The sequence below is a fragment of the Hydractinia symbiolongicarpus genome, chromosome 1 (assembly GCF_029227915.1).
Source record: "Hydractinia symbiolongicarpus strain clone_291-10 chromosome 1, HSymV2.1, whole genome shotgun sequence".
Lineage (NCBI taxonomy): Eukaryota > Metazoa > Cnidaria > Hydrozoa > Anthoathecata > Hydractiniidae > Hydractinia > Hydractinia symbiolongicarpus.
The window spans coordinates 14,871,659-14,898,425 of NC_079875.1; the positions used below are offsets into that span (position 1 = coordinate 14,871,659).

The window sequence follows — 26,767 nt, forward strand, 5'->3', positions numbered from 1 at the left end:
AGAGGTTGTTGTTACATGCATATAAGACTAGAGGTTGTTGTTACATGCATATAAGACTAGAGGTTGCTGTTACATGCATATAAGACTAGAGGTTGCTGTTACATGCGGAGACAATAGAGCAAACTTGCTTCCTAGACTTGTGTTTTGGAAAAAGACTTATGTGGACGAGGTTGTTGAAATGTCTTTTGACTATTTGACATGAACAAATATCAATTTTAACATACAAGTGAGAATAGGACTGTGCACTTTGAAAGCTGTTACGTCATTATTTAACAGCTGTTTTACATCTTTACATACTATTTAGACAAGAAAATTTAAACTACGTGCTAGTGTAATTTGGTGTGCCCGAGACATATAAGAGAAATTCTTGGGGTACCTATTTTCCTGAAAGAAAAATAACTTGAGAAAGTATGACTAATGTTTTCTTTATGTCCGAAAGCTTATTCTTATTATTTTTCGACCGTACATGACCTGTATTTTTGGTGAAAACAAAAAATTGATTTTAACAAATTATAAATTCTCTATGAATATATATATTTTCTTGATCTATTACTTACTTCTGTACTTGTTTTGTTAGCTTGTCTTGTCATTTTCCTGTTGCTTTAAAACTTTGTTATATTAAAATTTTATAAGTATGTTAATAAACTTGCACTTCTAGGTTTACTAATTTGCTTTTTTGGTTTGGTTAAAACTGAAGTTTATGCTTCACTTCTCCTTCTTCATGAAAGGTTTATATTTTTTTTTTCAGTTCAACTTTGAGATGTTAGATAGAAATAACAATTTTAAACTAACGTGAAAGTCGTTATGCGAATATGTTACGACAGACGGATGAAGGCGACGCATTCTCAATTGCGACTCGTGTTAAATGTCGTCGTATTTATTGCCGTTTTAAGCGGCGTTGTGGTATACACTACCATTAATGACAAACTTAATTTAAAGCTTTACCGGAAAACCAATGAGAATGTGTATGGTATATCAAGCGAGGCAGGTAAAAAATTAAAAACAGAAAAAAAAGCTAAACTTGTGCAAACATCAAAAGTTAAAACTGCACATACAGCCTTTCGTGTTCCGTTCGTTTACCGTGCATCCAGTGAGTTGTACCGATCAAGGACACTTCTGAATACTTCAGAGGTAACAGATACCGTCGATGAAAATTACCCAGAGGATATATTCACAGCGCAAGAAAAAAAAGATGGTGCCATCGTGCTTCATGTTATTGGGATATGTTACATGTTCCTTGCGTTAGCTCTCGTATGCGATGAGTTTTTCGTGCCTGCGCTGCATCTTATATCAAAAATAGCAAACATTTCCGATGACGTGGCGGGTGCCACATTTATGGCAGCTGGTGGAAGTGCACCGGAGTTGTTTATATCCGTGATCGGAGTATTTATTTCGAAGTCTAATGTAGGGTTTGGAACCATCGTTGGTAGCGCTGTGTTTAATATACTGTTTGTTATTGGAATGTGCGCTATTTTTAGCAAAGTTCTGCTTGAATTAACATGGTGGCCGCTGCTTAGAGACAGTTTGTTTTACATATTGGCTTTAGTTATACTTATATCGTTTTTTTATGATACTTTCATCGAGTGGTGGGAAGCACTGGTGTTGTTCTCTGTTTACATTGCGTATGTTACGTTTATGGTATTTAACGAGCGCATAGAAAGGTATGTGAAAAGTAAGGTTCAAAAAAAGAAAACGAAAAAAACTTCCATCATCACACCTTTACAAGAGAAACATAAAGAAGTAAGTATTATTTTCATGTTTACTTATTCAAATAGGTTGCGTGGGCCGCGGCGACGGTGAAGGGTCGAGGAATGCAAATTAGGCTTAACCTGCTTAAGTGATGTTTCATTTCGTTTATAACAAAAAATTTCGTTGCCCCCTTTTTACTAATTAATACTGATAATTAAAATTTACTTCCCATTTAATTATGCTGGACAGAAAATATTTTAGTCGTCATTTTAGAGCTTAGAATGTTTGCGATTTCCACTTACGTTATTATACTGAAGTGAGACAGACTGGTCACACAGATCTTGCACTATATTAATATGACAAAGTTTGTCGTTCAAATTAGAAAAGCCATTCACTTTTATCCAAGTTTTAATTGTTGTTTTGCGCTGTTTTTTGATTTGTTTATAAAAATGGCCAAGAAACAACCAAATTCAAAAATATAGTATAATCTCTATATTAACAACTTGAATCTACAGTAACTTGAACTTTAGATTCAAGTTGTTCAACTTTGAAAATTCCTTAAAAACTTTCACTAATACTTCCTCATAAAAGTCACTTAACTCAAATCGGTTGAAGGTAGGTATCATTCTATCAATCCATAGAATTATTTTGTTTTTATGTCGATATAAACTTTCCCAGTTGACAACCCTGCGTTTCACATCCTGAAATTAGGAGTGTCATGACACAATTGTCGTTTTTCGACAATGTTACAAACATGCATATTATAGACAAAAAAAAAAACACGCCACACGAGCGACTGAAAATTCGGGAAAACAGGACATGCTGACGTAAGCAAAGTATGGTTTAAAATTTTGGAACTCCCAAATACTCTAAGAGCGTTTTGACATTGACATTTTTTTCAAATGCAAACTGCACTGGATTTAACATTAAAAGGTTTTTTTTTTATTCTAATGTTTTAGATTTTATTTGCTCTGTCGAATAACTTAGAAGAAAGCGCGTTTCGACACGGAGCTTTGCAGTTAGTTATTCATACATTGGATCCTATTGCAGAAGGTACTTTCGATTTTTTGTGTGCGATACAAATATTTGACGTGGTCACACACGGAAGGCTCGTTTTCATTTATTTGAATTTTCTTAATAGCGCAAAAGGCGTAAGAGTTTTTAGTTAGCGCATGCGCAATTTGATAATATCTTCCCTGCGTGAGAGATTTTTTTGTGTTCGAAGAGCAGCTCTCGAGTTCAGCGGCAAAGTTTAAACCAGTCTACTTTTACAGGCGTTGTTTTTTTCTTTAGCAGCTAGCTAATGATGTTAGAATACTTTAAGCTATCACGTAATTTGGCAAGATACGATGCTTTATCACCAGCTGCTGATTGATATAAGCTTTAAATTATGAATATTCTTTTTTTCTTGTTCTTTTTTTTTAAAGTAAGCTTATAGAATTAAAAAAACAATCTTCTGTTTACAGCAGCTGTCATATTACCTTTAGCTTTTGCCCTAGTGAAAAATCCAACCAAATGGAAACTCCTTTATAAATGCCAAACATGTAAAAGTTTCTATATAAATTTGTTGCCCTACCTAATGTAATTGGATTCGTTTTTTGCATTGCAGAAACTGTTGAACGCAAACTAAGCCAGTTTCGCGATCATTGCGACAGTTCATTCACGACTAAAGAAACTAGCGATCAATCATCTCGTGAATCGATATCAATTGATAAAAACTCGAATTTAATTAAAGTAAATTCAGCTACACAAAAAGAAAGCTATGGCGAATTAAAAAATCGAAGCTCGTTCGATTATGAGGACTCGAGCATGGAAAGGGATAATTTAACACGTAGCGATACAATCGAGGACGCAAATCAAATGCTGAAAGAACTCGATGCTATGAATGTTCCCCGTGAAAGTGCGCCTGTGGATGAGGGTGGGGGTAAAGAAAATAAGTTAGACAATAGGATGAACTTTCCATCACTGGAAACAAATGAGAATAACGAGGGCATGGATGGTATGGAGTCTGATTTGAGCTTACGTGAGAATGTAAAATTCTCTACGAGAGAGATTTCTCGTTCCTCATCCAGAGCAAGTCTAAGAAGCCACAGAGGCTTAGCACCTGCGCAACAATTTGATGTTTTGAATGTGGAGGTAGGAAATTTTTTATTAGGAAAGGTACATTTAATTGTACATAACACGTGTACAAGAACTTTCAAGAACGTAAGGTTCCAACATCTGTTTTTGCTGAAAATGCAAGTGAATGGACGTGCCGTATTACTTTTATCTGCAGCATGTCATGGTACTTTTATCAATTCTTCCTCATACTCCTCCTCAAAGGTTCACATAGCAAAAAAGTTTTTTCCGTCTATAGTAAACATAGAAGCTATCTTACAAAGGAACACCATACTTTGTTATACTAAGAAATTCAAAATGGAACCTGGTTTTCTTATTTTTTAAGACAGTCCAACGTTCAATTGTTCTTAATTAGCTTTTAACGATACTACTGCAGAAATTCTTATATATTTTTTATCATGATGTTTATCATACATGAAAAACACAAGGGAGAAGAGCGGGCCGATAAATAAAAATCGTTTAATTTACACTTGCAGGAGAGAGAAGTCGTCAAAGAAGGTGATGATGAAGAAGAAGGACCTGTTGATATATCATGGCCAGATACATTCTTTGCTCGGCTATTTTACGTCATCAAAGCTCCACTAATGTTCTTGTTAATTGTCACTTTACCGGATGTCCGTCGACCGGTGAGTTTAAATTTTTTTGATTAGTTAATAAGTTAAAACAGTATCGACACGAGCTCTGTACTATCAATACTCGATTACACCTCAGTTACCTCCCCTTCTAACAAACCCCTGTCTTTTAAATAACCCTCCCTCCCACCCTCCAAAAAAGCCCCGAAAGGTTGACTACTTTATTCCATGAAATTAACGAGTCAAGAAATTAACGCGAATTAAATCATCGGTAATGACATTAACGCGGTTGAACACGATTATTTTCAAAAATGCATTTATGTAACGCGAATTTGAGAATATGCGATATAACGCGAAACAAAAATTACGGCAAAAGCCAAGTAATCTCCTCTAATACAAGTCGGTTTGGAAATCGAAGTAAAGGTTTTCGTTGTTTTGAAAAACATTGTTAAAAAGAAGTTAAAATTTTGAAATTATGAGAAAAGCGCTTTTAGTTAGTTTTCCACTTGGAGTATTAAGATTATACAAAATATATGAAGGCTATGCAAAAGCTGTTCTAAGACAGATCTCTGAAAATGTGAACGCCGCTGAGCTTTCGTCTGATGAGAAGGAAATAGTAGAAAATTTGTAAAAAAATTGTATTTTTATGTTTTTTAGACTTTTATATAGTATAAAAAAGTCGCCAAATTACCAGTATTTTAATTCACGAGTCATGAAAGTCTTTAACTTTAACACTACATTTAATTTTCGCGTTAATTTAATTAAATTAACGCGAATTTTTAAACACTACGTTAATTTCATGACTCGTTAATTTCATGGAATAAGGTAATTATTAACGGTGGTGCACTTTTAATTACCAGATGATTTAGCAAATTCTAGTCCAACATAATTAATTCATTTTTAGAAACTTTGGAAATTATTTCCGATCACGTTCTTAGGCAGCATCTTATGGATAGGCGGTTTCACTTATCTCATGGTATGGTGGGCAGCAGAAGTTGGAAAGACATTAGGTATACCGGACGAGGTGAGGCGCCAAATACTGAATCTTTTTAAATAATTCTTTGTATTTTTTTTTTATTTTTACTGAAAAATTTAATTTGTCCCATTTTTCGTGATTGCCTTTCATAACACGTGTGAAGTTAAATATACTGTCTAATTCGAAACTCTATGGTTTCAACAATTTTCTTTCGTTAAAAACCAAAACCTCATATTCAATTCATATTCAAACATCTCAAATATTGCTATTAAAAAACCTATACCAAGATTTGAACTCATTATTGCACTAACGAAATTAAACTAGCATCCAGTAAAAGAATGTTTTCAACCTTTAGAAAGAATTTTTTTAGAGCAACCATGTGTGAAGAATTTTATTGACTAAAAAAGGATAACTTTCTCTGTGTTTATGTGCAGGTAATGGGATTAACGTTTTTAGCGGCTGGTACAAGTATACCTGATCTCATTACCAGTGTGGTGGTAGCCCGTCAAGGCTTAGGCGACATGGCTGTGTCGAGTTCGATAGGAAGTAATATTTTTGATGTCACCGTAGGGTAAGTTGGTACCGAAACATTATTTTTTCTCTCTCCTAGTTTGTACTTATTTCGCGCCTCGTGTTTGGCGACAAATTCTATGAAGATTTTACAAACCTATTTAAAAAAAGATGTTGTCAATTTAGCTAAGAGTGATTTAAAAATGAAAAGTGGTTACGGGCGATGGAGAGGAAGGGTGTTAAATATTTTGGCGTTTAGGCTATGAAGATGAATTATAAAATAGATAATTGAAAAAAAAAATTCGAGATCAACGAGCAATATTCATACTTTTAAGATATTCTTAATTTTTAAAACATTTTAAGCTTCAATATTTTTTAAAAAACGTGTATTTTAAACTACAGGTTTTGTAGAAGCGCACGTGCGGATGCATTAACGGATACTAAACTATGATATATTTTTAGTTTTACGTTTAGGTTAGGGGAAAGGGGAAGCTGAGGTTAACATTTAAACGTCAGATTGACGATAAAAAGCTTATAATATCTAAATAAAAATGTATTCTTAGATTGCCGTTGCCATGGTTAATCCATAGTCTTATAAATGGCGCCGCCGCTGTCAATGTGAAAAGCGATGGTTTGTTTTGTTCCACCATTTTGCTTTTTATCATGTTATTGTCGGTTGTAGCAACCATTGCTCTCAGTAAGTGGAAAATGACGAAATTGTTGGGTGCAACCATGTTTCTTTTATATGTGGTTTTTATCACTGTTACTCTGCTTATACAACTCGAGGTATGGTCATGCTTTCTATAAATGTTTGCATGAAAATACAATAATAATGTCATAGTTAGACTATTCACGCATCTGCACTTCCAGCTAACCTGCTCTTGAAACTTTTTAAAAAGGTGTTTTGTTTCTATTTATCTGCAGAAAACCGATTTAAATTTCTACGTTGTCAAAAATAGGAATTGTTAGCCAATCAAATGCTATTACTATTATTATTACTATTTTTTCCTTTCAGAAAAAAAAGTATATATTACGACATAAAAAAGTAAAAAAAAAACAAAACAAGCAAAAAATTACAAATTCTCATAGGAAAACGCCCTAGCACCACCCTTTTTGCACCTTGTCTTCAAAATAATAGCCTTTCAGATTAAAATATCGAATATAGTGAATGAAAATGGCAGTCAAATTTTTATAGTATGCACGCTAACTTGCTGATAATTTTTAAAATGTTTTGTTCAGTCGTTTGTAAATAATTTTTTAAGCCTTGTATGTATAACCACGGATGTCAATAATTTCTGATACGTGACAAAAAAGTGGAATGAACTTTCAATTTATTTATTTATTTATTTATTTTACAGTATATATATTTAAAAAAAAATATGTCGAATGTCATAATTTTTTGTTTATTTTCTATTTTTTCCATTAACCTTACACAAGAGCAAATTTCCTTCCCTCAAAACGCATAAAAAAAACAACACAAACTAATGACTCTTTTAAACTAGCTCCCAAAGTTCTTTTTAAAAGATGCAAATAGAACCTCTTGAAACGAGGTTAGGTCAGCGTTATCCAGCGCATGCGTGCAGTATATATAAACCCCGATAATAATTCGAACAGTAACTCGAACTATTTTTAAATATTGACCTCAGATATATAGAGCATTTACTAAGTCGAACTATTTTAGCTGTCCCCCCCTGGCTTAAAATGTCCGTGATAATTTGAGATGAAAAGAAAAATGTAAAATAGAGAAACTGCTCATTTTAAAGAGATACAAATTTCTTTCCAGTAAATTCCAAAGTACTTGAGATCTGATTTGAAAATACAAAGTGCTCTTGACTATCAGAGTAAAATAAAAAGAAAGATGCTAATTTTGATGATTTCTTGGAGTAGAGTACTATCGCGTATAATATACACATAGATAATGGAATCTGCATCTGAAACTCTTTGTCTCACAACCACATTATTACATCCTCTAACCGAGGTTCAGTACTATTTAAAACATTTAGCGCAGTGGTGTAGATAGATAGATGTGCATATTTTACATGGCTAGCCTCACAAATATCGAGGGATATACCCTGTCTATTATTTCCAGGAGGGGCCATGGCTTAGATGGAGAGTCCTAGAGTATTTAATGCTCATTTTGAGCTACGCAGACCCAATTAGTAGGGCCCACGCTCTACTAGACAACTCCCGGCAACATCCAACGGCCCACACAGTGTGCCATCTCCCCAATTTCCCTCACATGGCTTGGGTTAACCCGGGGCTATGGTAACATTCACTCGCCCATGTTGAATCGCCGTCAAGAGGAATCGAACCCCGGTCTCCCGCACAGAGTACGAAAGCTATAACCACTAATCTACGGCGCCAGCGTGTCTAAGAATATTTTGCACTTTGCACTTCTATATAGCCTGTTTTGTCATAACTTGTTCTGACACATCATATTTTTATATCGGAATAATTGATAAATTAGTTGATGTATACAAGAGATGTATAGATAAAAAATCTGTGTTATACAGAAACATACGGTTTTTCATTTTCTGATTATTGAAATGGTCAAATTCTCAAGAAAAACTGAAAATATAGAGGAAAAAGCGTAACTTCGATCCTAGGGCTGTTTCTCTCTTTTTGATAAGACAAAAAAAAATCCTGGTATCGAGGTTGGATATAGGTTGCTTACGTGTAAATCGATATTTCGATTTTATGGTAGGCACTTTCTAGCTAATCATTTTGGATTTCATTATAATACGCTTTACTACGTCTCACATTGGAATATGTGATTTAAAAATATTATATATGTTTTGTAAAATGACACGAGAAAATTTTAACGACTCTAGAAGGGTCAGATATTTGGTGGACGAATATTTTTTGTGTATCTGCCATCGGGCATATATGCAGGAAAAAGTTCAAAACAAAGAAAATGTGCGCAAGCAGGACCAAGTAACACCTACAAAATATTCATGTGCTATATTCATGTGCTATATCAGTTATATGTGTTCACTGCACATGCGCGTATTATCGTGTCCGTGAACTTGGTTGATATTTTATTATGCATGTTTAAAATGTCACGCTTGATAAGTTTTGCTTTTTGTCACATATTCCTGACAAGAAGAAAAATAGGTAAAAAAATTTATTTCGCAGTTCCTGAAATCCATGGTTACGTTTGTAATTTTATTGATATCTTTGAAGATCATCGCTTGGAAAACGATAAAAAAATGGGACAAAACGTATGTTGTTTTGAGCCGAGAAAAATTTACTACTTTTACGATATACTATATAGGCGGCGTACTAAAAAATTGACAATTCTCAATGCGCATATTTATTCGCGCACACTCGAAGTACACCCATCGGAAAGAAACTTCTCTTTCTAAAATCATCAACATCGCTTTTGAACCTTTTTTTTGAAGGACATATTTGCTTTTAAAGATAAGCATACCTTAAGATATTTTGAGCCCGAATAAGTACCCCAGCCTGCTTTTATTATATATAAAGAAACAAACAAGAAACTAAATGTAAATTTTTTGCTTTTACTTCAGTCCTAAAATCCAAACTTTCGCCCAGTTTTCTTCCCAAAACCCTTAAAAAGTAAAAATCTATTTTAGGAATTTCTTTTTGTTGATGAAAAGTTGAAAACATCACTGGTAGGACGGATCAGATGAAACACACTTCTTCTTTTCTACTGTTATTTAATTTCTTTTCTACATATATAATATACACAGTCACTAAAAATCTGTTATTAGAACACAAATAAAACTCTTAAACCTTCTTCAAGTCTCTGTACGAAATAGTATGACGAATTAATTTTGTGAAGTTTAATTTCAGTGAAAACAAAATAAGGTCTAATGCGCCATATAAAGAAGACACGTAGTCCAATTGAAGAAACACAATAAAAACTGGTTAAGCAAGCAAAACAAAACGCAAAAACAACGTTAAAGTTCGGCAGCCACGAAACGTTTTCAAAACTTTCTGTAAATAAAAAAACATTTTTATACATTGTCTCAATAACCCAAATAATAACGTTTGGACTAAATAAGACAAACGAGTACTTTATTGTCTTGGTAAACCACCGCTTATGGTGGTTTAAAAAAATAATAAAAAAGGGTAATACTCTCTCTCTTTTAGAAATGAATAAAAATATGAATCCTGATGCAATGATGTCTATGTTATTAGTTTGTTTGTGTGTATGTATAAGTCATGATTTAAAACAACCTTGCGGCTGGATAATATATGACATCTTTTCGACAGAAGGGATTAACCAGCGTGAAAACGACGTCTTATGGAACGACTAATCTTGCATTTTGCCGTAAGGTTGGGATTATCGATTCCATATTTTCTACTTATCCATTCACCTATTACCTAAATTCGACGTCGTCTTCGTCGTCATTTTCGACCCTTTTATCCGTCATTTCTAAAGTCGTCGGCTGATACACCCGATCTTTATTTTTCTTTTTAATCAGTTCCTTGTTCGCCGAGTTCTGTCTTTTTCTAATTTGGTAGCTCTTCGTGAACGATATGATCGAGAAATGGCCGTTCGCTTTACCGTTCGCCGTCTCTCCATCCACCTCGCTATCATTATGCTGCCTCATTGCCAACACCACGCAAAACAGCAAAAAAGCGAGAAGCAAAACGATGGCGAATAAAACAGCCATGGCGACAAATTCCTTAAAATATGATTTTCCTCCCGAACCTGTGTATGGTATGGCTGGACGATTAGTTGTCGTGTTCGCTAAAAAATAAAAATTCGAATTTATTATCAAGTGTGTATTTACGACATACTCAGCAACGACATATTCGGCAAAACAACATAACGATATGAAATGACATTTCGAATTCTTTGTTGCGTGGATATCTTCTCTGCAAGGCTTACTTTTCGACAAAAAAAGTATTGTGGCCACTCGCAAAACAGATCTATTTACCGCAGGTATTAATAGGGAGGTTGTTGAAATATTATTTAGAAAAAAAGCACATGTTAATAGGGAAATTAAAGTAGTACATTTTAATACAAAAATAATTAAAAACAAAAAATGAAACCCCACGTGAAAAAAATTGTAGTAAAAACAACTAAATGTGGGAATGTGTGAATGAATAAACGAATGAATGAATAAGTAAAAAATTATGATCTGTCATTGTAAAAAAAAAAGAAAAAATTAGAGGATTTTATATATTAGATATATATCGCAGTTTGGACTAACAAATTTACACAAAAACAATCTTGAATAAACCAGTGGCAAATTGTTGATTTAGACAGGTTTCTGTTTTTGAACTCAGGGAGGTTCCTGTTGAAACATTGGCTGCAACATGCCACTACACTGATAAGAATTTTTTTAAAGAAGCGCTGTTGCTATATGTGATAGAAAAGTCTTGTTTAAAACTAAACACAAAAATTTACCACCGTAAATTCAAGATTGCGAGAAACATCATTTACATGTTGATGAGCGAACACTTGTAGTTAAATTTATTTATTTACACTTATTTACCTCGTCGAGTTACATTTGTTACGTGTGGTCCTCGCTCGGTTACTTTGGTGGTTACGAGTGGTCGTTTAGTGGTCGGTGCTGTAAGTAAACAAAATAAAAACAAAACTTTCTTTAGACAAAACACAAGGGAAGTGAAATAAAATATGTAACAGTTTTTCAGTCCGACTTAAAAACCGGAGTCCACTTAAAATAGCAGAACGTTGAGAACCGTAATTTCTTCGTTCTAAATTTCTCCGTTGTTTAGTTTCGTGTGCAAAATGGTTTAGTTACACGGAAAGCCGGTTTCGTGCAAATCTTTAAAGCAAGTTGAACCCTCAGCATTACGCTGATTAAAACAAGTTTGAGATGTTAAAATTTGCAAGTGGCATTTTCCTGTAAATTAACAACAGGGAAATATTTTTTTTTTAATTCGATGACATTCGATTTTACTGGTTAGTATGTCATGTTTTGTGCTAAAGAAAGTTAGTTTGTAGTGCAAAAAAAAAAACAAAAAAAAACGCGCGGTGACATGCGATGGAGTGCTGTACATGCATGACCTATTTATACAATCTCCCTCACATTTATATGTCCATTCATATGCTAAACACTTCTTTTTCTACTTACTCTACGAGCTCGATCTGGCTTATATGAAACAAACTTCTGCTTTAAACTTCATCATTTTTATGACAAAATAACCGTGTACAGGATTTATCACGATTATTTTCACAAGTTCTCAAACAAGACAAAAATGGCATTTCACCCATTAATCTGCAATTTATATTTTGTTTTGCGATCGCACGACATAATATAAGTGAAAGCTACATCAAACTTTAAAAAACAAAACAGCTGTGCCGATGTGAAGCAAAAACTTTTGTTGACACGTCAGCACTCGGCAATTAGTAAGTGTTGACGTGAATTAGAAAGAGTATGAACATTTACGCCACTCAGAACAATTATTGACAAAAACGTTTTTTTTTTCCATTTTCTTTCAAGAAACAATAAAACCTATATTTTTTTGGATTGGTGCTAAAAAATCAGACTTCATTAGCTGATTATAGAGCTTGTTATATACGTCGGTGCAAATATATAAAAAGAAAGGTCGAAAAATTCAGCTTCTACAAACTTTGGTCGTTAATTAATGAAAAGACTCGAACAAATTTTAAAACAATTTGTGTTGAATTTAGGTTGAATTTCCAGTAGACGGTTTTTAGCACGACTTATGTGCAAAAAAATGAAATTTCTCTATAATACTTGTCTCAAAATTATTGTGACGAGTTTTTAAATCGACTTTCCATTTGTGGTAAGTGATAACTCGTTCGGTGATATGAAAATTAAATGGAGACAAAATTAGAGAGCGCGTGTTCGCTACAATGGCTGTTTCAAACATCGTCGTCCTATAATTGGTGTGTATTATACGCCTAGTTAGTTTGCAGTGAATTAAAGAATTGGAGCTTTAAAACGGACTTACCTTGCAATTCTAACGAACAAGATTTTGACTGCGAGTCTTTGACTTGAACGATGCAGGAATACGTCCCAACATACGATTCGGTAAACTGCGTAATCAAAAGCTTCTTGTTGTTGTCCATCAGCTTGTACATATCGCCGTCGTATACACGGACGCCGCTTCGGGACCAGCCATTGATGGTTGGTAATTCACCAGTGTTGGTGTCAGCAATGGGGTTGCATTCGAGGAGTGCACTCATGCCAAATGTGACATTCTCAACGGTAGCCGTGCATTTGAAATCTTTTTGCACTAAATACATTATGTACATATCGAATCAGATTTCTACCACTAAACATTCAGAAAGCCAGTTTTTGATTTCTACCACTAAACATTCAGAAAGCCAGTTTTTTTACTCGTAAAAAAAAAAGAGAATTTAAATACTCGCAATATAAACTGAGATGCTAAGTGTTCCTATGTTCAGACACACAAAAAACTGAAGTGAAAAAAAGTTGGAACACAAGTCGACAAAAAATATGTCGCTAATTAAAATAAATTAATGTTATGTGTAATGACACTAATGTGACAAGCTACTTATAAAAAGCACCTTTCGGACATCGAATTGCGTTTCCACTCCTTAAATCCTGTATTCTCTCTAAAGGATCAAGTTTCGTTGCTTCCATACACCTGTTTTCCTTCATGCTCCAAGCACAGTACGGATCCTTGATCTGTACGCAGTCTTTACAAAGCCAATAACTTTCGCAGTGGTGAACTGGAAACGCAGCCACTCCAGAATCTCCAGCGGCGTAAACCATATTCTAAAGTGGATGATATGGATGATAATAAAGTTAAGAAATGTAGACCAAGACAACAAATGCACCAATCAAACGTTGAGATGTTGAATAACCACAGAAACGAAGTTTCTTCTACAAAACGATTGAAATTTTAACTTTTCTTTTATAATTAACACAACTCCCATTTTTACACCTTTTAAACGCTGTTAGATTTATTCAGTTGTAAAAAAACTTGTCATATTTGTTCCCAGTCTTTTCTTAACACGTTTCACAGGGAGCCCAGTATATGTTATTGATTGATCTAATCGCTTTTCTACGTTAATCAGAATATGCACAAGATTTTAAAAGAATTGCCCCTAATTTCCAATTTCTTTGGACTTTCTGGGCCGTGGGGCGGATTGCTAGGCTTGCGTATTCTTCGACATTGTTTACTTAGTCTACGGTACTGTTAACTGTGTTTCGCCATTGTGAAAAAAGCCGAAAAACAATTTTTACCACAAATATTGTGTCCAGGGTTGTAGATTTCTTGGCGTTATAGTAAATTAATTAGTGCAAGTTTTTTTGTGATTACACCCATCTCGTTCTCGCTTGAGTGACATTTTAACTGAAGGAAATGTAAAAAATGCAGCACTTACTTTGTATAATTTCATCACTTTTATTGGACCTGAAGTCTAAATGAAGATTGTTTTAAACATTTAAAGCGTAACATCGTTCAAAGCAATCTCTTGCGTAAGTGTCTGAAGAAATTTAAATACTAAAGTGAATTCTGCAAAATGTTGCAGTGCACCAACATGGAAACAAAATATATATGACTGAAGAATTACTTTAACTTTTTTTAAGAATTTACCGAATTACCATTTACCGCTTTTGAAGTTCGTGAATTGTCACGACGCTTTCTTTATTTACTCAGAAGCATGTCAAGATAAATTAAACCTAAACAAGTAAATGCTAGTGTAACTGTAAAAAAAATCACCAACCAACCTGAAAGGGCTGTGTTTGTTTCACTGCGTTAACCTCGACTTGACCAGTATTGTTTATAGTCAATTTGTGTACATGACCATTCGCTATGGACAAACAAAATTAAAAAAACCTAAAACGTTTGAACAAGTGTTTCACCAGATGGCCATGTTTTTCCAAATTTGTGTTTTTTGTCTTTCTGAGAACAGATAACATGGCAATACATTTCATTGCACACCATGGGCTGAAAAATTGATCTAGTTACCACATGTGCATGTGTTTTTTTTTAGAAAACCTGGAGAAAAAAAGAAGGCATGACATATTGACCTCAGTGCAGATCCTCTACAATTGTATCATAAATATTTAAATAAAAAAGAAGAAACACTCACATGTGCCAGCAAAGGCTACATGCAATCCAGAACCAGTTTTATTTGCTTCCAAATGAAAATCATCCACCACGATCGCCGTCAACCTGCGCGTAAAAGATACTTTTTTATGTAACCATAATTTTTAAAACCCATTGACACCATGTTTTTCGCATTTATTGTACAGCACTGAGGGTGGAAGTTGGTGGAAGGTGCAAGTTTAGTGACTGGGGTAAAAATAACATTGCAAGAACGTCTCTTATTTCACAAATAAGTCTCGTTTTTCTGCAGATATTGATCGTAAAACTTGACATAACAATAGAATATGGCAAATAAAATTGAATCATAAATGACGTCATTTTAATAGAATGATAAATCTGAGTTATGTTTCATTTGTAATCCCATATATGGACATGTTCAAAAATATGAGGAAGCAATGTGAACATTGCTAAAATCAGAAAAAACATCTTTTTATCATAAAACTAGTCGATAAAGCCCGTGGAAAAATCCACTTACGCAAAAGGTCAATAAAAAGGAAGTTATTTTAGATGTTTTGCTGACGTCAGCAGTGCAATGCAGATAAGATTTATACTTAAACTGGAAACACTTAGCTAAAAGAATAGAATAATATTTATTTTTTATAAACACTTGAAAGGAAGATGTGACAAAGTTTATAACAGTAAGCAGAAATATAGTATATCTGATAATGGAGATTTGATTTTTAAGAGAAACCATAGCATTGTATTTGAAAAGAAGCCATTGCACAGGATATAATGTTAATAGAACATTTAGTAAATTTTTCTCATAAAAAAAGACATTGTGCTGATGATCTTGAAGTTACTACTGTGTTTATATAACATTGATAGTAGTATTCTGTATAAATTTTTATATTATTTAGGTAATAAGAGACATCTAGTTTTGGTTAGGACTTACCATCTGGATCGTTAAATTAGTTTTGTGAAAGTATTTATTATATGATATTATAGCAAAAAATATCCTCAACAGAATAAAATCTAGTTGGATAAATAGCCTTGAAAGTATTTTGACAGTTAATAATAGTTCTCATAATTTTTATTTAAACAAGAAAATGAGTAATTATAGTTGTAAGAATATTGGCTGCAGAGAGAGTTTCAAATTTAGAACACAAGTTACAAGACATGCAAAAAAAATGTTTAAAATCAACACCATCAAAAGTTGAAAAATACACTCTAAAAGATGATCTGTATCATTGCAATACTTGTAAGAAAACATATAAGCAAGCACAGACCTAACATTTTTTGGCATATTAAGGAGGGTTTCACAAAAATGATAATATAAGACACAATAAAGAAGAAGACTAAAGAATAAAGACATCTACTTTTACTTCCTAATGACAATTTTGTAACAAGTACAGATCTTCAGGAATTCTAAGGAACAATAAAATTTTTCGTATTTCTTAGTAAATATTTTGTACTTTGCCAGGAATATCTTTTTCGTTACTTTCTGATCATTTCTGCGTTCTTTGAATTTATCTGTTTCTGCTTTTGTCTCAATTGATAATTGCTTTGTTTAAATATAGATTCAGTTTTTGGAAAAACTTTTTGATTCAAAGCAAAAAAATAAATAAAAAGATAATATAAGACACAATATTCAAATTTTTGTTACAAAATTATCATTTCTGTGTCATTTTAAGAACTCAGAAATGATTTTTTGTTTCTGTACCCTACTGCAGGGTGTTAGGCATCCATTAGAAGAGATATGTCTTAATAAAAGTAATCTACTTTTGCTTTTAATGATGATTTTGTAACATATACAGATCTTGGAGATTTCTAATGAGGTGTGATTTTTGTTACTTTATTATCACATCTTTGTTTTGGTATACAAGATTTCCCTTGAAGATTCTGAAAAATGACAATTCATATAAAGTTATTTTAGCAGTTAATTAAATTCAACATTTATGCTTCCTTGGATAAATGTTGATAAAAAAGTAACTTTTTTTCTTTCAAAGTGTTACAAAATTATCATTTTTTTATAATAGAACAACCGGAACTTTCATTAGTCCGAAAACCGGTCTTTTTTATTATTTTTCTTGACTTTATTAGACTAGTATCATATTTTTTCAAAAGAAAAGCTTGTTACACTATTATCATTTTTTTGTTTTTTATGCTTCACTTAATTTATCTTTGACAGATTGCCCAACTTTCACGGGAAATTCTAATTGTTACAGTTTTATCTTCCTTGAAGAGATAGACATGACCAACTTGTTACAATATCAAAAAAGATACTTAAAATGATAATTATGTAACATACACCCTAAATGTTCACAGTTGGGCAAAAAAATGCCTCATATTTTTGAACATGTCCATATCGCCTTTGCTAAGACTTGGTAACAACCAATTAGTCCACCCTCACCCTCCTACTCATGACTTCTTAAAAAAAGAAGAACGTTTCTTCGCCCCTACCTGGCTGAATCAATAGTGTACAACGCTTCACCATCGTGTGGCAAGACCATATCATACATAAGAGAACGGTCTGGTGCATTAAAGATTTCTGTATCATGATCTGACGAGAAGGAAGCCTCTTTAGGACCGTCACACTAAAATAGAAAAACATTTTTTGTAAGTGGTACAACTGGATAGCAAGAAAGCAATAAGTTTTATGTGTAGCATACATACCACAGGCCTTGAGACATTATTTTTAAAGGCTGAGAATGGCGTAACAACCCACTGTTTAGTTTTCAGATCTTTATATGTTAGTCGACCTGTTTCGAAAACATGAACAATGTCCGACACACGATATCGACAAATTGCTGTATTTGCAGTGTCTTTCCTAAACCAAAGCAACAACATGAATATAAAATTGAAATTTTTTGTCTAAGCAGGTCTATTGGTGAGTACATCTTATTAAAACATGAATACTAAGGAAAAAGAACAAACGTATTTATACATACAGGGATGAAGAAAAAGTTGCATATACAAATTTTTCTGTTTTCCCATTCATCTCCACATCCCTCACATAGGTGCTTTCTACAAAAAACACCAGTGGTGAAATAACACAGTGTCAAAGGTGAAACATAGAAATATAAATTATAGCAAATTGTTAAAAGCTAAAAAAAATGCATATTGTATCACAAAATAATTAGAGCTTTGTGACACAAATTATTGCTGTTTAAAGCTAGCGTTTTTGACTGTAACATGGTAACAGATCATCATTTTTTGTGATATTTTATGTTGCAGTTATTTACAACAACCTCTCCACTAAAAATCTCAATAATCTATAGTGGTTCAATCATTTTCACTTACCTAAGACATCGTAGTATGATGCCACAATGTCTCCTTTCTTCAAACATATAAGCGGAGATTTCAAAAAAGTTATAAATCTCTCTGGACTTAGATTATCTTCCCCATTATCATACTAAATAAGGAAAGAAAGGTTTATTTTCAAAAATACTGTGAATACCCTATTTCGAATACACATCTTAGAAGTGTCACTTTTGAGCTATTTTTCTCTATTCATCTCGAATCTTTTCTATCTCCAAAGTATTCTTTTATTTTTTTAGGAATTCGAAATAGTGAATCTACTGTAAGCAGAATAAAAGATGCATAAATGTTTCTCTACAATCATTTACAATGCATACCTTGCAAACTCTTCCAACCCGCGAGTACACAACCTAAAAACAACATGCTTCAGAGTGAGAATAATTTTGTTTACATCATTATTCTAACTTGCTGATCTGTATATTAGTTAAGGAATGACTTTAAAATAAAGTTTGTCGTTAATTTTTCAGTCAAATTCATAAAAGAGTTTTAGCACACAAAAAATAAATTTGAATAAGATAAGAAATGAACAGACAATATCTAAGCTAAAGGTTAAAAAATTTAGGTTGTTTGTTTTGAAAAATAAACGTGAAAATGGAAGTTTAGCATGGAGGAGAAGTCGACATAATTTTGTGCAAAACCAATTAGAAGCTTCACAACTGATTGCGACGCAATAGAATTGTGAATTAATATTAGTTGACCAAAGTATCGTTAAGTTATATAAGACAAACTTGGTAGAGTGGAAAACAACCTACCTTACGCCCTAAGTCGATGTCCACAATCTCATGAAAAAAATAATAAATGTAGCCACTAGCATCTAATGAGTACACAGATTTGAAACTTGCACCTAAAACAACAATGAAATGATTTTTGTGATGCATGCAGTTACACAAATTACAGGTAACAAATTGCTGATGTTAGTATACTAAAATCCAGTTTGAATGAAATCTATATAATTAACTAAGATTACCAAAAAAATACAGTTTGCGTCTGCTATTTGCAGTTGAAACCAGTGTCTCATCCTCAAATGTTTTCACCTTCGATATGCTGCTCCCTTTTTCAGTTGGTTTTTTCTGTGTAGCAACAAAAACATTATCACCTGAAACAAACAAGAACCAGCAGGTATAAGAAAGATTCTTTACAATTTAAGAATTCTTTTTCCTATTGCTTTTTTTCTTTTTCTATTGCTCCTCTACATCAAATATGATATTGTATTCTAAGATGTTTGTCTTAATTTAAAACCTGTGTAGTCGCAACTTTTAAACATATATGCAATGATACTTCATTTCATTTTGTTTCACAGTTTTGCAACAGTACATGGTACAATTGCAATCCCATAGAGCTGCAAACACTGAAGATCATGTGCCTCCAACGAATTATTAAGGAGATAACAGGGTTTTAAAGATATGACATCATTGTATGACATCATTCACCGGAATGGGTGGATTAGTTGAGCTTTATGGAATTTGACCAACAATGGTCTCAGGTGGTCCCTAGTTACACTAGAGGGTCCTGACATCATTTATTTTATCTGTTGCCAAGTTATTTGGCCTTAAAATTATAAATGCAATACAATGGCTTCTGAAATTTCTCCTCACATTAAATTATAGAGTTTTCATTCTTTTTCTAAAGTAAGACTTGATTTTCAACTTTTTTTGAGAAGATAACATTATTTTTATTAAAAAATGAGAAGATTGGAGGTGATTGTCATATTTGTCCGAAAAAATTAGATTTTAAATCCACAAATGAAGAACAAATTATTGCTTTACAAATGTAGCATTTCTATGCATTTTAAAAATAGGATAAAGTTAGACAGAACTACTTTTACAGGAGATTAGAGGTTTTTTAAAATTAATCTGTAACATGTTGCCGCTGCAATATCTAATTTGCTGATTAACAATTGAGACACATCATTTTAGTTATTTTAAAGAAAGTAAATATTATAAGAGATACCTGAGAAATATGTAAGAGCATTGTATTTTTTATATCTGGGACAGTGACTAAAAGCGTCCTTTATTGTAAGGCTGTTGTTGATCTGTAGAGGATTTCTCTAAAAACACAAAAAACATGTCATATTTAATTTAGTTTGAAATAAATTCTTGCTTGTGATTGAATCCATTATCACAGAGCTTTAAAAATTAGATACACACTGGCCAGCGTGCACCTGGTAAGCACTTAAACTTTGTTTGATGTGCACGAAAAATTGAGCACAAATACAACTGATATTGAGGTGTACAAATGGCATTTAAGTGTGTGTGCCTACAAGGTTTTAGGTTCACAGAAATATGAGGCTCGTGTATTTAATACAATTATGAAATTACAATAAGATAAAAAAGCTTTGTATGACAAGTTTTTTATAATGTGTTTCGTTTTCTGAAAGAAGGGGCATATGAAATAAAGTTTCTAATTACACTTAAATCATTACTTAGGTTATATGTGAAGATTTCTTAAAGAAGATGAAAAGGAACTTGTTATGTTAAAATAGTTTGCTTTTTTGCAAACGAGATTTACAGTTCACTTTAAAAGTGTCAAAAAAAAATTTCACCTGATACCGCCAACATTCTGGATAAAATGCATTTGTCCCGCATATGTACAATCTTTTTTGCGAATCATATAGAAGTGATTTTATATAGTTATCTTCACAATTCATGTCCTGTAAGAAAAAACAACAACAACACGTGAACATATAAACAGTGCAAAAAGAAGTTCACAAGCACAATTTAATCTTCAGACAACAGTTTGGGAGTCATTATTATAAATAAAAACAAGTAAAATGGCAGGTTGATGTTATGTAAACTGCAATCACATTAAAATGTCCAAGGAGAAATTTAACTTAGGGGTAAACCACAAGTAAAAAAAGTGTATGCTAGCAATGTTCAGATTTTTAGACCCCTCCACTGGGTTCCAAATGCTAAAAAATTCCTAAAATCAGAAGCCCTCATACATACCTTTCTCTATGGACTGCTTTTTTTTAATTTCAGAGCCAAAAAAAGAGAGATTTTTTAAAAAAATCACATGAGAATATGTCGAATATTTAAATTTAAAGTCTTTCAGTTATAGCAAAATGGAAATTGAGATGAGCAAAACAGGATAAAAAAAAACAGCACTGAACATACCTTGGGTCCCTCTCTTTTACATTTTGTTTTTTCCGTTGGAGACAAATCTATTCTCTAAACAAAAAAAATCATCATAATTTCACATGAACAGTTTACCTGCTAGAATTGGTGTCACTAATCCACCAACCCATGCTAGTAATTCTGCAAGCTTGCACTTTAAAATACTACTTGCATTTGTTCCATCAATATGACAAACAAACACGGCAAATAAAAATAAGTTCAAAAAGTACTTACTTTGTCTATTGACTTGAGATCAAGTGAAAGGCTAAACAAATTATTTCTAAGAAAAGAAAAACAAAACTTCCTGAATATGTCGTACATAATTTTCCAACTAAAATCAAGAATTAACTGAATTAATTGGCTTCTTGTAGGCTGTTTAATTTTCAGAAAATAACAGAGGTCTGCAAACAAAACTATTACTCCAGCACGGCATTATATTTCTTTGAACACTGCATGCAAAAACACATCCTTGTTAAATATAGAAATTGTAAAATTGAAAGTAGGAAGCAAAAAAAAAAAATTTTACAGCAGCTTTTCTGTTTTAATTTTCTTTTTTTGGTTGATTTGCCTTAATTCTCAAAGGATATAAATGCGTATGCAAATACACATATACATACACAGCACTGATGTACACTTTTTCATTAACTTCATCCAGCAGAATATTTACATCTTTAACTTTATTATAAAATTCAGAATCTTTTGGTGGGAAAATATACACACTTGGATCTATAAACAAACAAAGTGAAACATATTCAATCAAGTGATTTTTACAGCAAGTATTGGAACTACTTTTTGAACCAGTTTGTTCTCATATATAAAAAGAAAAAATGTTGAGGATAAGGTAAAGATAATTGGGAAGTAAACACAGAACAATAAAAAAAATACCTTTCATGGCTTTCGTGTTTACAGCTACAACACTGGCGTGCATGGAGAAATGAAACCATTGTAAGAAGAGTACTATATACATATACATGCTGATTTGTTTTTGTTTTTTGTTTGGACTAAATGAAATAGCATGTGAAAATCACAAAGTAGAGAACATAAAATTTCAAGCTGTACAGCAATACATTCATTTATGAAAACTACCCAAAAATCAATCATCAGTTAGCATAGCTTGCTAGTTTTTAATGTTTATATGAGAAAATCTAAAAAGCTAAAAGACAAGCAGGCTAAATCTGGTTAAATATCCACCCTAGTAATATCTATTAGGAATAGGTTAGAATAACATTCCCCCCCCCCCAAAAAAAAAAAAAAAAAAGGAATAATTAAACCCAAAATATCCAACTTGCTTTTCTTTGATTTGACATATTGCAGAACATTGTGTCAAGTTGTGAATGAAGATAAGGAGTATTATTACAAAAGTTACAAAACAAACAGAGATTTTCAAGTTTAAAGGAGAAAACAATGAACAGAGTGAAACTAAAAGCAACTGTTTATAATTCAAGAAAATTTGATTTGAAATAAATATTTTTTCTTCTAGAAGTTACCATCTTTAACAGTTTGATATAAATATGCTTACCCTAATAACATCTATAAAACACATAAAATCCAAAAAATAGACATGCCTATAAATAAATAAACACCATCCATTGAAGAAAATCAAACAAATGTGATTTATTCATAACTCTCACCTGCTCTTAAAAAATGTGCAATGCATATATATCAAACATTAGATATTTAAAGTGTACAAAAATGAGTCAGAACTGTGGGATCTGAAGTACACAAAAAGGAAAAATTTGCAGAATAAGTAGAAATTAAATAGACATAAAAAATATATGTTTGTCAGTCCTAATACTGTAATTATTTCATTTCATAATACAGCCACAAAAACAACAAAAAAGAGAGCCAGTGATATTTCCAAAGATGCGAAATGTTACTTTATTATAAACTGTCACTCCCTTCGTCTTGTGAGGTTTAAAAGTGTTCCGTTATTCTCTTTTGAGAAAATAAAATGTAAATCTCTTTTTAAAATGATATTGAAATTGATTTATATAAAACTTAAGGGAAAAATTCAAAAGAAACTGAAACCTGTACACAAACTTAAAATTTCCAGGAGATTTATACTTTCCTTTTGGATACTAGGGGAAATTGATTTAAAGAGATCTAAAAAAACAACAAATAAAAAAATGAAAGTTTAGAAGCTTGAACAGTCATACTGTTTCTAAAACCAACACATTAGTAATGTTAAGTCAATTTAATGCCTCCACTAATTTAATGCCTCCAGCATCTAAAGCACGAAAAACCAAAAGCAGTTGTTGACTTATTTTCCCCTATTGAAGATTTAAACTGCAGATATTATATATTTGGCCGTGTTTTAAGGATGCCAAACAAGAATTTCACGCAAAATCAAAATGATGAACAGAAAATTTTTAAGCAAAAGCCAATGATTATTAAAAATTTTTCTTTTTTTAAAAAAAAAATAACAGGCTAGGAGTGCATAAAACTAAGTGAGTCAAAACTAATTATGAGCGTAACTTTCTGCATATCTGTAACATAAACATATCTTTGAAAATTTGTTTTAAACCTTGACTGTATTGTTAAAATGTTTTACCATTCTTCTATAACGAAACTATTGATAAACTTGCTACTTGATAATAAGTGGAATTGCAAAGGGCATAAATTTTGCATTTTATCCCTTAACTGGGATAAAATAAATGTCAACACACAACCATTCTTATATCTGTGCCTTTTTTATTTGCATCTTCGTGGTCACATTTGCTTTAATTCTATCTTACATTTTATTTTTAATATTGTCTGTTTGACCAATCATCGCAAGTAAGAAATAGTGAGGCAAAATTTTGCTGCCTAAACTAAACACTTATACTTTGATTCACAGTATGACTGAACTATAGATTACATTAAATCAGGGCTTGAAATCCAACCCATTTCGAGCGAGTCTTTTCATGAATCCACCAAGTCTTTTTAGACTGCCGTAAAAATAAGTAACAAGGGTTTAATTTTTTTAATGTTATTTTTTTACTTCATGCTTAAAAAAATGACATGCTTAAACATATTTAAAATAATATCATTATAATCTACTAAGTTTTTTTTTATATAAACCCATGTGTAAACTTTTTACACATGGAAATACATTTAACCTAAATAAGTTAAGTCCAAAAAATAACTAAAACAGTAAATAAAGTAAGTAAATTAAAAATGCACAATAAAATATCCTTGAAAAAATCTAATTAGCAAGCTTCATTCTAAACTTTTTGCAACTCCCATGACTCTGAATTACGTGAGTCTCAGCGTGAGTCGGACTTGTGGGCTCATGTTGGATTTCAAGCCCTGTAAATACTTGAATCAGGAAAATAAAAGCAAAGTAACAATCAAAAAATATTTTCACTAGCCATTAATGTTCCATACAACATTTGTTGAGAGTCACTTTTCGCATTTTAATAAACATTGGGGTAAAACAAAATAAATTATGCAGTTTATTCATATCAAAGGGATAAACGTCAGCAATATAGAAATGTACATGAATAATAAATAATTGTGAAAGATAAGATATATTCATTTAATTCATTGCAGAGAAATATGTTGAAATCTGTTAGTAACAATTCAATGATGTGACACAGCCTTTGGGAGACATGTTGGACATAACATGGACTGTCAACTTTTTTTATAAAGAAGAGTTTGTAGCCATTTATTTTCCAAAAAGTGTATTTAAAAAGATATTTAATCCTCCTATACACAGTGAAAGAATACAATGTTTATTATTTCTGATTTAGAGTATGTTAGAGAAACCTTTCTGCAAATGAAACAATATCTTTTGTTAACGGATCAAAAACATGGTTAATTGTAAAATCGCAGAAACTAGCCCAGTATGCAAACAGTCCATTTAAGGAGTCTTTAAATATTACCTTCGATGGAAAGATACACTTGGGTGCTGTAATTGGTTCGAAAACATTTAAGGATACGTACTGTAGTGATAAGGTCGAAAACTGGGCAAAATAATTAGCTAATTTGTATAAGATAGCTAAAACTGAACCACATCATAGTCACAAGAAAAAGAATAGTCCGGTAACTCCCGCGCGTATAAGCCGATTTCCGCATTTTATGATGTGTTCTCCAATTTTTTAGTGCCCAGTGTACTTTTAGGTGAATGAAATGTAAACAGCGCAAAAATTTGAACCATTTTAATAGCGTTTCGTACTGTGTAAACCTTTAAAATGCCTGGTGCTAATTGCTCAATTTTTGATTGTAATGTATCTAGAGGCACCGCTGGTGTCTCTATATTTGGAATTCCCAAAGGAAACGATGAATTTAGCGTTGCTTGGCAAGAGAAACTGGTGAATGTTATAACAAGAGATCGTGTCATTCACAAGTCCTTAGGATCGCAGATCGAAAAACGTTGCTTACATGTATGTAAGCAATCCTCAGGCGTAAGTTCAAGTAGCATATTTTTGTGATTATTCCTCATATTTGACTAAGGTGATAGCTGTTATGTAAACATATCTTTTATTCCAGATGACACAAGAACAACCTTAATACCTGGATCCGGCCCAACAATAAACTTGCCACAGAAAAGTTTTCGAGCTTCAAGGTAGCTATACACAGTTTTTTATAAGAAACCAAAGCATTTGGTTGAGCCTAGGATTTCTTAAAATTTTGATAATTTGAGCCTTAATGTTTCTTATTTTCCTTGTTTGACTCTGAAAAATATTTTATTTGAAAAACTTTTTTGTAGTACTGTAACAAAAGAAAGACCATCCGCCTGCAGCATATCAAATAAAAGACAAAATGCACCCCCAATCAGGGTTAAAGAAAGCCCTAAGTACCACAACTTTGACAACTTTATCTCAAGAATAAAGACCTTGCAGCTACCTAAGGATTGGGTTATAAGGGAAAATGACAATAGGGTGGCAATATCACAAAATAAAAATTGTTACATGATAAACATTGAAATACATGTAACAAAATTTTTATAATTTACAATATGAGCTTTGGCTTGGTGTTTGCCAGAACATCACGACATCTTCAAAACATATAATCGTTCCATGAATAACATAACTCTGTCCCAACTTATTTCAGTCATATCACAGTATCAGTTGTGTAATGGTAAATTGATCCATCTCTACACAATAGCACTTAATTGATAAAACACTCTGTACCAAAGACATATATACCAAGTCCACCTACACAGCCTTTATATCATGATTTATACCACAGGTCGTGTGATTTTTTCTTTTATTGTTGGTTCAAAAAAGTTGTTCTAATTGTGTCAAAGTCTCATCAAAAGACAAAAGCTTGCAAAAGAGCATTTGAGTCATCAACAATGCCAAACTTAAGGCTCCTATATCCAAAACATCAGGGGCAAGAATTAAATTGACATTACAGAACTACAGGATTGAAAATAAGCAATTGAAAAACGAACTTCAAATATTGCGGGAAGAAATTGCAACTACTGCAATCAAAATTTCAACACATTCCATCATCGAGCTGGTGCAGTATCTCATTCATCAAGGTCTTCCATATGTACT

At 32.5% G+C, this 26,767-nt stretch overlaps 2 protein-coding genes across 3 annotated transcripts; one reads left to right on the forward strand and one right to left on the reverse strand.

Annotated features, from left to right (window-relative positions):
* The first annotated feature begins 709 nt into the window (after positions 1 to 709).
* LOC130641870 (sodium/potassium/calcium exchanger 2-like) lies at positions 710 to 7,260 on the forward strand. Its single transcript, XM_057448876.1, has 7 exons — positions 710 to 1,740; positions 2,649 to 2,742; positions 3,299 to 3,825; positions 4,284 to 4,433; positions 5,284 to 5,403; positions 5,790 to 5,926; positions 6,429 to 7,260. Exons 1-7 carry the CDS (start codon positions 805 to 807, stop codon positions 6,670 to 6,672), a joined length of 2,208 nt encoding a protein of 735 aa, XP_057304859.1. The 5' UTR covers positions 710 to 804; the 3' UTR covers positions 6,673 to 7,260.
* A 2,129-nt stretch (positions 7,261 to 9,389) lies between these two features.
* Positions 9,390 to 22,328, reverse strand: LOC130641880 (semaphorin-1A-like). 2 transcript variants are annotated; one of them, XM_057448887.1, is made up of 20 exons: positions 22,170 to 22,327; positions 21,902 to 22,010; positions 21,519 to 21,564; positions 21,285 to 21,338; positions 20,714 to 20,821; positions 20,122 to 20,218; positions 19,139 to 19,267; positions 18,924 to 19,015; positions 18,489 to 18,521; positions 18,154 to 18,265; positions 17,802 to 17,877; positions 17,527 to 17,680; positions 17,314 to 17,447; positions 14,897 to 14,979; positions 14,532 to 14,614; positions 14,186 to 14,221; positions 13,364 to 13,574; positions 12,784 to 13,068; positions 11,337 to 11,414; positions 9,392 to 10,585 (listed from the first exon to the last, which is right to left on the reverse strand). In XM_057448887.1, the coding sequence occupies exons 1-20, from the start codon at positions 22,255 to 22,257 to the stop codon at positions 10,212 to 10,214; spliced, it is 2,382 nt and encodes a 793-aa protein (XP_057304870.1). In that variant the 5' UTR covers positions 22,258 to 22,327; the 3' UTR covers positions 9,392 to 10,211. The 2 variants fall into 2 exon arrangements, with proteins under 2 accessions (XP_057304879.1, XP_057304870.1); XM_057448896.1 differs by lacking the exon at positions 11,337 to 11,414 and having other exon boundaries at positions 9,390 to 10,585; positions 22,170 to 22,328.
* Between the last annotated feature and the right edge of the window lie 4,439 nt (positions 22,329 to 26,767).

Coding starts and splice junctions, on each gene's coding strand:
- LOC130641870 (XM_057448876.1), top strand. CDS start 805: ATGCGAATATGTTACGACAGACGGATGAAGGCGACGCATTCTCAATTG. Junction 4,434..5,283: donor TACCGGATGTCCGTCGACCG/GTGAGTTTAAAT, acceptor ATTCATTTTTAG/AAACTTTGGAAATTATTTCC. Junction 5,404..5,789: donor CATTAGGTATACCGGACGAG/GTGAGGCGCCAA, acceptor GTTTATGTGCAG/GTAATGGGATTAACGTTTTT.
- LOC130641880 (XM_057448887.1), bottom strand. CDS start 22,257: ATGTATATGTATATAGTACTCTTCTTACAATGGTTTCATTTCTCCATG. Junction 22,011..22,169: donor AAACACGAAAGCCATGAAAG/GTATTTTTTTTA, acceptor GTTTGTTTATAG/ATCCAAGTGTGTATATTTTC. Junction 17,878..18,153: donor ATCATACTACGATGTCTTAG/GTAAGTGAAAAT, acceptor TGTTTTTTGTAG/AAAGCACCTATGTGAGGGAT.